Source organism: Gekko japonicus, unplaced genomic scaffold (genome assembly GCF_001447785.1).
Source record: "Gekko japonicus isolate JY-2015 unplaced genomic scaffold, Gekko_japonicus_V1.1 scaffold773, whole genome shotgun sequence".
NCBI classification, from domain to species: domain Eukaryota; kingdom Metazoa; phylum Chordata; class Lepidosauria; order Squamata; family Gekkonidae; genus Gekko; species Gekko japonicus.
In genome coordinates, this window is record NW_015161427.1 from 239769 (window position 1) to 251268 (window position 11500).

The 11500-nt window shown below is 40.6% G+C and overlaps 1 protein-coding gene across 1 annotated transcript in view; it reads right to left on the minus strand.

Moving 5' to 3' along the window:
• DCP1A (decapping mRNA 1A) overlaps nt 1-11500 on the minus strand; it is a 41487-nt gene continuing 29987 nt past the window's right edge. The window contains exons 6-10 of the mRNA XM_015428849.1: nt 8843-8944; nt 5261-6016; nt 4634-4699; nt 3181-3399; nt 1-193 (exon numbers count right to left, since the gene is read on the minus strand). Coding sequence (XP_015284335.1) covers nt 113-193; nt 3181-3399; nt 4634-4699; nt 5261-6016; nt 8843-8944 — 1224 coding nt within the window. The 3' untranslated portion in view covers nt 1-112. The remainder of the gene's footprint in view (nt 194-3180; nt 3400-4633; nt 4700-5260; nt 6017-8842; nt 8945-11500) is intronic.

The following is an 11500-nucleotide window of genomic DNA, read 5'->3' on the forward strand; positions in this document are numbered from 1 at the left end:
ATTAAGACTTTAAGGAAAACCCCCCCCCACAATCTCTAAAAACAGTTTTACAGAAGAGGCATAATTGTTTCTGGAGCAGACAGGAGGTCAGAGGAAGTGAATAAAACTTCTGTTACAATTTGATGCCATCTGTATTCTTGGTCAAGACTTGTAAATAAACTTCATGAAGAGTACTAAGAAAGTTCGAATCATTCTGAAAGGGAGAAACACACACACATAAGCAAACCACTGACAAACACCCAAGAACAGCTTTTTCTATGTAATTTAATCCTGCATATATTTAAAGTGGCCATCGGAGGAACAAAATGAATGAAGAGACCTCTGGCTGGGAATCACAAAATTCAAGCTTTTATAAAGCAGCGTGGGCAAAACAAAACACCAAAAACCTACAGAACTTCAAGAACAACAGCATTAATGCAGTTCTGCCATTAATTGGTACAAAAGAAGAAACAAAAGAACTACCAAGATCTATGTTCTGGCATGGTAAGGAAATGGATGTATTTTATAATATTTCTATACAGCGGATGCAAGTGACAGCTGAAACCTACCTACACTAGGATGGTCAGAAGGACAAAGAGTCAGGATTCATCCTGTTTCATCAAGAAATTGATTGGACATCCTTTAACAAGTCATAATCTCAAACAAGGATATCATAGAGCTGGGAAAGTGCAGAAATGATCAAGTGGCAGGAGCACCTTCCCTAAGTACAAACACTGAAGAATTTCAGGTTTTCAATTTAGAAAAGAAAAGGACAACTGGGGGTGGGGGAAGAGGACATGGAAAGAAGTGGCACAGTTTAGAAAGAACTTTTTCTCCCTCTTCCATAATACTGGAAGTCAGGGATACCTAATTAAGCTGATGGGCAGTCAACAGAAGGTAAAGAGAGGAAGGGTTTTACATAATCCATAGCTATATGGAATTCACTTGTACAAGATGTGGTGATGGGCTCTTGGTTGTAAGAGAGGATCACACTCACTGAGGACGTGTTGGAGGCCAAATACCTGTTGCTGGGAGGCAGCAACAGGAAGGCTTTGGGACTAGGGAAAGGCACAAACCGCATTTTTGTGATTCATGGCTGAACCACGAATGGATATGTAGGTTCACAAACCAAACTGGTTCGTATCGGTTTGTGACCCCTGCAGGGTTTAAACAGCTCTGAGCCATTTAACCCCTGATTTCTGCTCCCTGCCAAAAGCAGCAGTGAGCAGAAAGCAGGGGATGAAAAGGCTCCAAGCCATTTAAACCAAACAGCTGAATGGCAGGGAGCAGAAAACAAGTTTAAATGGCTCAGAGCCATGTAAACCCCTGCTTTCTGCTCTTCACAAACGGCTTTAAAATTTGTAGAAGTTCATGGCGGCTCTTCAGTTTGCAAACACTGCTTCGTGAACCACAAGCCGGCCAAAATTCATCATGAACTTTTGTTCATGAGCCAATTCGTACCCATCCCTATTTGGCATCCATGCTTGTCTTTCGAGGGACATCTGGCTAATGTGAGAAACGCAACTCTATTGACCATTGATCATGCCCAGCACGATTGCTGTTATGTTCTGTCATCCTAAGCAACTTCAGAGTTGTTAGACTGCTAATTTTGATTTCATATTTTTGGTTTTCCTCTATAAACAGATAATAGTTTATATATTCTATGCTATTAAGTCTAAGCCAATATAGTAATTTTACTAAGAAAGAAAAAGAAAAGATATAAACAATGCTGTTGTTTTATGAGAACCATAGTTCTTAGTATGCCGATCAAAGCACTCTTTTTCATGCCCCAATGCTTGCATTTTGAAAACCTTGTTCTTGCAGAACTGGACCAGAACTTTAAAAAAATTAATCACAGTTCAAATGATGCTGGTTTTGATCAAGCAATTGACCACACAGGACATATGATAGTCCTTTCTCTATAACATCAAAAGCTGTGCTCATATAGGCTCAAGGCAATACAAAGAGCATTCTCAAGACCAATGGTAGGAACCTGAGAGTGCCACATGACTGTAATTACAAAGTAAAATTGCTGATAGTTTAATTCTCTTTACTGGGGTTGTCCCTCCACTTCTTCATAGTCAGCATGTTTCTTTGTTTCACTTGTGATTTCAGCAGGGAAAAAGAAACAGCAGCTTGTGCAGAAAAAAAGCAACAAAGAAACAAAACACAGGCTACAAAGCTGACTATATGCTCTAGTATGGGCCTGTTTTAGTCCTAACAATTCTATTACTGGAGTACTATGCTTTGATGGCCCGTTATTTTTAGATCTGTACTTCCATTTGTGAAACTAACCAATAGTGTAGAAAGAACTGGAGTGCACTGATGTTGCACAAAGGTTTGCAACACTAGTGATGATGGAGGGCTAAACAATCCACTTAACATTAGCCTGTCCTATGGGTTATAAGAGATGTCTCTTTGTAACTGTACTAGTAAATACTGTGAATCACAAAGCAGCCTCGCAACTGAAAATAAGTATATTAAAAGCACTCTGTCAGCTTGCTTTCTATGTCCAGATATTCAAAAAGTGTAAACATGAGACGTGCATTTCCCACCAAAAGCTGCAGACCTAATGGCTCTAGAAAGTCCCAAACTATGACCTGGGGCCCACTGAAATTTACCATGGGTGGTTAGATTTTAGAATGTGGCTTTCTCACCTTTCTCCCCCTACTGAAGTTCAAAATACCCCTCCAACCTGCTCTTAGGGGTGGGGGGCCCACAGGAACAGCATGGGAGGGGAGTGAGAGAGCTGCCCCAGGAGGGGGAGATTCAGTGAAAGTCACCCCCCCCCCCCGCACTTGCAGACCTGTTCGAAAGGATCTAGCCCATTTGCTCTGTGCAGGCATAGAACCCATATGTATGCCTGCAATGACACTGTAAAGAACAGATTTAGATCTCTGAAGTGTTATAACCAACAGATGTCACTTTAAAAAGGTCAACAATCCAACTAGAGAATAAATTATGTTACTTAACAAGATTAATGATATTCACTTTATTTTGCTCTTAATATTTTTGCTAAGTCACTGCAACAGTGCTTGAGCTGCAACTTATATTATTAGAGGCTACTTGCTATTAATCTAATACTTATCTCAACAGTGCCCACGGTAGTCAGCCTTCTTTATGATGCCTAATGCTATTCATAAACACAGCCATGTGGCTTTTCATTCTGCATTGGCTACATACTTAAGTCACAGGCAGTACCTTTATTAGATGTATTAAAGTTTCTTGAAGCTGAGATCTACTGAGAATTGTAGGAGGTAACGTTTGAACATCTGTGACTCCAAGTGTAAGGGGAGAAGAAGAGCCAACTTTGCTTTCCATTTCAGATGATTTCACAGATGACTGCTGGAAAACACTAGGCGACAAGAGAACTGAAGATGCCATTGTGGTTGTAGCTGGAACAAACTGCGAGGAAGCTACCTACCAAAGTCAAGAAACAAGATAGTAACACATACTGTTTTTGAAGTAGTACATGAATATATGAAGGTTTTCCCAACATTATCTTCACAGTGTGGGAATAACCGTAGCATGTATTCTTCACACACCAGTATTGTCAGAGGCTCCAGCCCTTATGGGAAGAAGTCAAAAGAGATGACCCTGGCACAAGAGGTTGCTGTTTGACTGGCTCCTATAACACGAACTGGAATAGTACAGGAATGACACATGCTGCGGGGGCTCCCACAATGGAAGAGCATAACATAAATGGATACTTGGATACAAAACATGATTTAAAAGCAATGCACACACCAATGACATCACCTATTCTTAAACATTCATACAACACACACCCTTCCTATTATGAAATAATCCTATGGTTTTTAGGATTCTGTTTGATACATGTAAAAAATTAATCAGTAGTTCCTGAAACGTTTCTGTTGCTTCAAGTCTATGATTATCCTTCATTCTGCATAGTAGTTACACATCTGACATAGTTATGGATAGGGATGGACAGGAACTGAACCACAAAGCAAAATTTGTCATGAATTTTGCCGTTTGTGGTTTGCAAACTGAAATCCTTGATGGTAAACCCATCATGAACTTCCATGAACTTTTAAAGCAGTTTGTGGTGGTTCGCGGCAGTTCATGGATAGAGCATGAAAGCCACAAAAACAGCTGTGAAGTTCCTTTAAACTTTAAAGGGCCTTTTCAGGCTGTCTAGTGCAGTCCCTTTAAAGTTTAAAAGGACTGCACAAGACAGCCTGAAACAGCTGAGTGGCGGGGAACAAGCTGCTCCCCATCGCTCAGCTGTTTTTTGGGTTTTCTGCAAACCTCATTGAAAGGGAACTGGTTCAATTCACAAACAAACCTCTTGGTAGACAGTATTCATCTGCTTTTACAAAGCAAATGTTATTACAGTTTACTTTGGAAAAAATAAAGTTGTTTTACTATATTAGAAGGCATTGGAAGCAACAGCCAGTAGCTACCTTCTTTTATGAAACAGAATAGAAAGAGTTGTTAATTGACCATGCTTCCATCCAATTAATCCCCATAAGTTCCAGAATGAAAGTGTTGGTCAGCCCAACACAAGTAGGATGCAGAAGACCTGGCCATAAACTAGAATGAAAGAACCAGATTCTAGGTATAATGACCCAAGCCTCTGTAAAGACAGAAGGTTGATGCCAGAAGCATAGGACAGGACAATTTAAATACATACTTGGTTTGCCTTTGACAAGGCTTTGGGATGTGGAAAAGTCTCAAGTTCTTTACCTTGCTGTGTCGTCTGCAAATGAAAAATAAATACAGTGCTACGTGAATACTTACTTTGCCATAGCTTGCACACTTATATTTTTCCTGCTAAATTACACACATTCTGATGGCTACAGGTTGGCTTGCTGGGAAAAAAACCCAGAAGGACAATCTACCAATAAAAGGTCCTATCCCTAAAGTAGTGTCAGCTAAGAATGGAAGATGCATTTGGTTGATTTTGCTGTGTTTTGGTTAACATTTTCAGCAAAAAAAAGGAGAAAAACTCAAATGGCCAATCCTATTAAAAGTTAGAGCAGTAGCATGCAACTAATGCTCAGGAGGCTCAGTAATTTCTGCAGAGCCAAACTCGAAGACATATGTTTTGTTAAATCAAAGGAAGACAGACGTTACACTACTGTTTCAGTCATAGTCAGATCAGGGCCACTGTGATTGCTTCAGGCAGAAAGCTTCAAAGGTTTCTACTATCAATTGGGGGGGGATCAGAGTTTTGCATTTACTTTAACTTTAATAGGTACTTCTCAATTTGTCACAGTACTTGCTAGAGAACCACAATATACTTCAATCCACACATTACCTGGGTAGGTGGAAGCATTTTACCAGTCAGAGCTTGCTGCTTGATGTGAGATTCCTTGAAACAATCTGGTGTTGCCAGTTGGTTAACTGCAGAAGAAAAGTTAGGAGCTACTGGAGTTTTATTAAGTGACTGCTGCATTTGGTCATGTTGTGGAGTCAACCTGAGTTTTTGAAGAAGATCCACATTTGGAAGAGTTACATTTGAAGCTTCTGTATTTGCTGCAGCCAAAGATGTTATAAAGTGGTTTTGACTAGGAGTTAGATTTTGTGGTCCATGGTTCGTATCAGATGGCGGCTGACTCCCAAGTGGAGACACTTGCTTGGTCGCTTGCTGCATGACTTGCATTATGTTATTGTTTGTATGCAGACTCTGAAGCATTTGAACAGAAGGAGCTTCGACTACAGAGGCTGAATTAAGGACAGGACTCAGTTGCACAGTATAGTTTGAAACCTTATTTATCTCAAGCTGTGAAACTGGAGGTGGAGCAATTAGCAAGGGAGGCACACATCCCTGCTGCAGTAAGATACAAGAGCTACTTTTGAAGCCTGGGCCATCCAGTTTCCCCAAAGGTTGATGGATCACTGTTGACTGCTCAAACGAAAAAGGTAAGAGGAAATTGTGTTCTCTGCACGAGGCATCATTCTGTAATTTCTCTGTTCTCTCTGAGTTGGAATAAGAAACTGCAGGGGGATCCTTTGATAATGACGTTCCAAATAATTCTTCTACTGTCAGATGTTTCTGGATGGATGGACATGACTAGAAAAAGAGGGGTACAGGCAATTCAGTTCTACAAATAGGAAAACAAATTTTACAGAGTTCTCCCATACTCGTCCAATACAAACAAGTGCTAGAACAAAAGAATCCGCTTATACGAAAAGAAATAAGAGTTTTGCTGTTATCTGAACAGAAGATTTTTAAAGGGGTTCAGCTTTTGCCAACATTTATTATGCTTGAATAAATACACTGTTTTTTTAAAAGAAGACAAAACCCTATGCATCCTGGTCATTTTTGAAGTGTTATAAGAATCAGTAGTATGTAAGCATTCTTATTTAGATCAGAAAAAGAAGAGGCAGGAGCCAGGTATCTTCCTTCATGCCTGGGTCCAGATTCATTTTCAAAAAGGAATATCTCCCTTATAAATAAAAGCCGAGTGGTGGTGGCACTTCTCTAGAACATTCCACATGCTCCAAAATCAGTTTGCTCTCTGATCTGTCATTCAGAGGGTCTCCCTATTCACTGGCTGCTTTGCCTGAGTCCTGCCTCCAACATTCTAAACAGTTGGCTGTTCTGAGGTAAAATGTGTCCAATCTCCAGCTGAGGGCTGGAGATCACTCAAAATTACAACTGTTCTTTAGGTAGCAGAGATCAGTTCCTCTAGAGAAAATGGTGGACTCTGTGTCCTTATATCCTGCTGAGGTGGCCCCCGTATGACAGTCAATGTGACGTGGCAGTCAGGGCTTCAGAGCATAGGAGAGGCTGCAGGTGTGTGGGGGGTGGAAAGCTGAAGAGTGAGGGGGAAATAAAGGTAGGTTGATGATTGACTGGGAAGGAGATAGGGTTGCCAACTCCAGGAGGGAAATTCCTGGAGATGTGAGGGATGGAGCCTGGAGAGGGTGAGGTTTCAGGAGGCGTGGGACCTTGGACAGGTAGAAAGCCATAGACTCCACCCTCCAAACCAACTATTCCCTTCTGGGGAACCATCGTTGCCAATCTCCAGGTGAGGGCTGGAGATCACTCAAAATTACAACTGTTCTTTAGGTAGCAGAGATCAGTTCCTCTAGAGAAAATGGTGGACTCAGTGTCATTATTCCCTGCTGAGGTCGCCACAGCAAATTGACACTGAGTGTCCAAGGCCGGGGCACCCACCCAGAGCTTCTTTCTAGAGGCCGTTGTATTTATTTCCACAACGGGCCTTTTTTCTAGTATATTATAAACCTTATATTAACATTTTATTTGCTTAGCTTTAATGTGAAGTGCTTTGAAGTGAAGTGCTGTGTTAATATGAAAAAATATAGACATAAAATAAATTTAGATTAAACAAGCTTTAACATGGCTAACACTAATCTTGGTTGATTTTTTTAACATTTTATTTAATTTAATTCATTTTAATTTACAGTTGACTGTATTTATTTATAAAAATAATACTCAAGGCCCTCCCCATAACAGTTGAATCCAAAGGGACTTGTAATATACAGATCAAAATCTGAAGATCAAACATCAGAAATTGATTTTATAGCTTTGTAAAGAGCTTTATTAAAATAAAATGTGTCAATCAGCAAAACACATCTGAGTTGTCACTTATACCTAGAGACTTGGGAATGGTGGGACCATCAGCCAAACAACTTGTCAGGTTAAGTCTCACAAAAGATTTTACATATATGTAAAAATACACATGGGCTATTCTAAATAAATAGTTCAAAAGGTTAATTCACACTAGTCCCCACAGCACTACAACAAATTGGGAAGTTGGTCTGTTTATTTCTGGGACAGTAGACATGAAACAAAAGTAACTCCATTTCCCTCTCAGGAGGCAGATACAGCTGAACTTTATCCTTTCTTTAGAGAGGAAGTCCTCCCAGTTCTCGGCTCTGCTTACTGACCAGAGAAAGCACCTCTTTTCGTCCTACTTAAGGATCATTTCCGTGTCTAAAGGCCTAGCTCAGGATTATATGGCTAAATCCTGCTGGGAATTCATCTACCGGTCAGATCAGGCAAGGAGGCACAGAACAGATTTTTATTACCTAGGCACATGAAGAAGGTGCTTCAGTATGAGATGGTTGCGATGGCCCACCTCTCTCAGGCTCCAGATACCTAATTTACACACCCCAGAAGCCCTGCACATGGAGCCAGAGAAGGGACAAGCTGATGGGTGGCCAACAGGAAGAAAGGGAAGTCAAACATTATCATGCCTAGCTTGGTGCACATTACTGCACTAAAAAACTGAAGAGACCATCCTTGACAAAATACATGCACTGAGAAACTGAAGCATCCTTCTTCTGACACCCTTCATATCAATGGTAGAACATTTTCTTAATGGTACAAAGCAGAACATTCCTTTTCCAAAAATTAAATACATAAAAATCTCTTTTGCATCACTTTTTTCTTCCACTAGATGGTACTATTAGTAGCCACAAATAATCACAGTAATCCCATAAGACCAGCTCACTGTGTTATTGTTTTCTACCACTCAGTTTTATATTCATTTCTAGGATTTCTATCTTGCTTCTTTGTGAAGGCTCTCTCTTAGTTAACTACTAAATCAAACCGTTGTCAGTGTTCTCATCATCTTCTATTATACCACTGGTTTTATATTAAGGATTTTGCTAACCCGGACATAAAATTCTCAGTACAGGATATTGCCAATCACTCCCACCACTGCCACAAAGGTTACCACCACCAGCAGGGTTAGAGTCACCTCTGTGGTCCCTGAGATTCACTATGTTTATAAACTATAGCAGTACTATGCAAGAAACTCCAAGGTCAAATACAGCAGATCTCCATAACAGAGCCAGAAAATGAACATGCTACATACATCATAAGACTGAACAAATGTCAGAGTACTTTGGCTTTAATTGAACTTACATGGTCTTGCATTTGTAACACTGATGATCCCAACTCTGCAGTTTCCATATTTTCAGCTTTTGTACTTTGTGGCATTCCACAATTTAAATCGCTCTTCTGGGTCTAAAAAATAAAACTACATAAATCCCTCAAATTCCAGTTCAGACTAAGCAGAGTTCTTTCATATATAAGCTGAGCAGCCCCCTGGAGGTACCCCACAAAGGTCTCTGCACTAGAAGCGGTACCATCCTAGATCCAGCTCCCCTCCTCTTTCCTCTCCCCAGATCATAAAGCCCACTTATGCAATCCTGTGACACAAAGCTATAAGTCATGTCTGTGCAATGAGAGACAATTCTATATTGAGAAAAGAATCACTTTATGGGAAAAGTGGGCAAGATCATGGATATATCACCCAGCTTCAAGCTAATCAGTTTATTAGGCTCATGTTAGCTAAACAGGTCCTTGTCATTTGCAATGAGAATAAAGAAAGCATCTATGGAGTTTTACATCATTGTCACTACATAATTAGATATGTATCCTCTAGTGAAAGCTAACTTTGCCAAGGTGAGCAGAGAATAATTATAAAATTAGCTTGTGTAGTGCACATCCCAGCATGTTTCCAGACATTAGGCTGATGTACTAACAGCGCTAAAATAAATGATGATTCAGCTTCATGGTTCAAAAGACCTGCCACTTTAAATCTTTTGAGTGTACCATTTAGGATACAGTCATTTCAACAGAGCTTCCACTGATGGGAGATGCTACTGCTGGGAAAATTTCAGTCTACATCAAAGGTTAGCAAATCAGTATAAGAAGACCAAGTCCCCTACTACCATAGAGCTCACCAACAAATGGGAGCCCATCAACATCACTTCCCTTTTGTCTGCCTAAACAAATACATAAGTAGTGGTTAAGCCCTGCTTTCAGTTTCTTCTTGATAGTTACAGATTTAAAATGAACTGCGGACAGATCGCCCTATCTGTCTTCTAGAGCCCCCCCACCCCCACGGCCTCTGCGAGCTTAAGATTTCAAAGTAGTTTCAAAATAGCGGCCTTAAATACCCCTACCAATTTTCCTGCTTACTAATCGAATTCTGAAGTACCATAACTATATGTGTTAAATCACAGGCTACAATAATTAAGATTGTGAAGAAGAGGGGGGAAAGTTACCCATAAAGCATCCATATTAAGGAAACAAAAACCACCAAATTCATTTATTCTCACATATGGAATGGATGTAGAGTGTATTTGAAGGATTAAGCTGATTTAGAATCAAAGATTAAATCAGTCAGGCCTTTATGAAATCTCTTTTCTCACTCCTCTTCTGCCCCTTCTCATGCAGACTATCTGCCAATCTCATGTGGGCTGCACAGAAGGATTACTTTTTTGATCCATCTGGAATGTACTGGGGAGATAAGCATTTTATTTTCTTAGATGTTAAAATGCAAATTCATCTATAATTATTAAGTGGAGGGCCCCAGGATAATTGGCAGAGATATTAAAAGAAATGAAATGCACAATTCAATAATGATCACCACTAGTGAACAGTAACTAAAAGCATACTACACTACATTGATAATTGATAACAAAAAGCGATATTACATTGAAAATACAACAGTAGGAAGGATCTATGATTAAATAACGTAAACCACTAATCTACACGAAAAAAGTGTATTTCTAAAGGCTTGGGTCCTACGACTCTTTTCTGTCAAGTCTTTCTTCAAATGAGAAAGCCTTCCTCCAATGGAGAATCGGTTTTTCTAATGCAGGAAGGCTTCCTCTGATGTAAAAAAAAAAAAAAGCGGGTTTTTTGTTGTTGAAAGAAGTCTCTCTTTGTTGGAGGAAGACTTGAAAAGGAACTATAGGATCCAATCCTAAATGGCCTTCCTTTTATTACAAATGTATATTCTTTTCAACTGGAAATACTTTAGTCCTGCATATTTTGAAACTGAACATAACCTCTGATCACAAATATAGAAGCTTTGGTTAATGAATATTATTATAACTGTAGGAGTCATTCAGAGCATGGGACACAATGTGCATCCTGAGCTTCTGCTTACCACAAACAGGGCCAGGATACATCTAAAATGCCAGATTGTGGCCACGGGTAAGTTTTCCCGCCCTTAGCCTAACAGCCAGCACCGCGCTGACAGGCCCACGTCACCATGCTGACTGACCTGATCTGTTTGGCTCGCACTACGTGGGGATTACGTAGAGCCTGCACAATTCTATTTAAACTGCTGTGCCGGTGGGGTCCGGCAGCGTGATTTTTGCTGATCCTGGAAGTAAGCTGCGTTGTGTGACCTTTCTCGTCTCTTTGGCTCAGCTTGGCTCAGGGATCGACCCGGGTCTGCAGAATGGCATCTGGGCTTGTGGTATTTAAAGCGCCTCCTCAGTTCACTCTAGGTATTTTCATCGAAGGGCAATCAGCTGGGAACCTTTTTGCAAGCAACCCGCAGCCTCTGCTGTAGGGGCCTGAGCCTTCCTGGTTCGCAGTCTTTCTAGCTCCGCGGGAGCGCCGGTGACCCGGGGTGGATGCCTTGCTCCTGGAGCCTCAACAACCCTTGCGATTCCCTTCAGAGGTGCCCAGTCTTGGGGTGAAATTTTTCCATTGCTCTCCTGGTGGGTCTCTCTGTGTTTTATTTGTGCTCTGTCCGCAGCTACAGTAATTGAGTCAGCT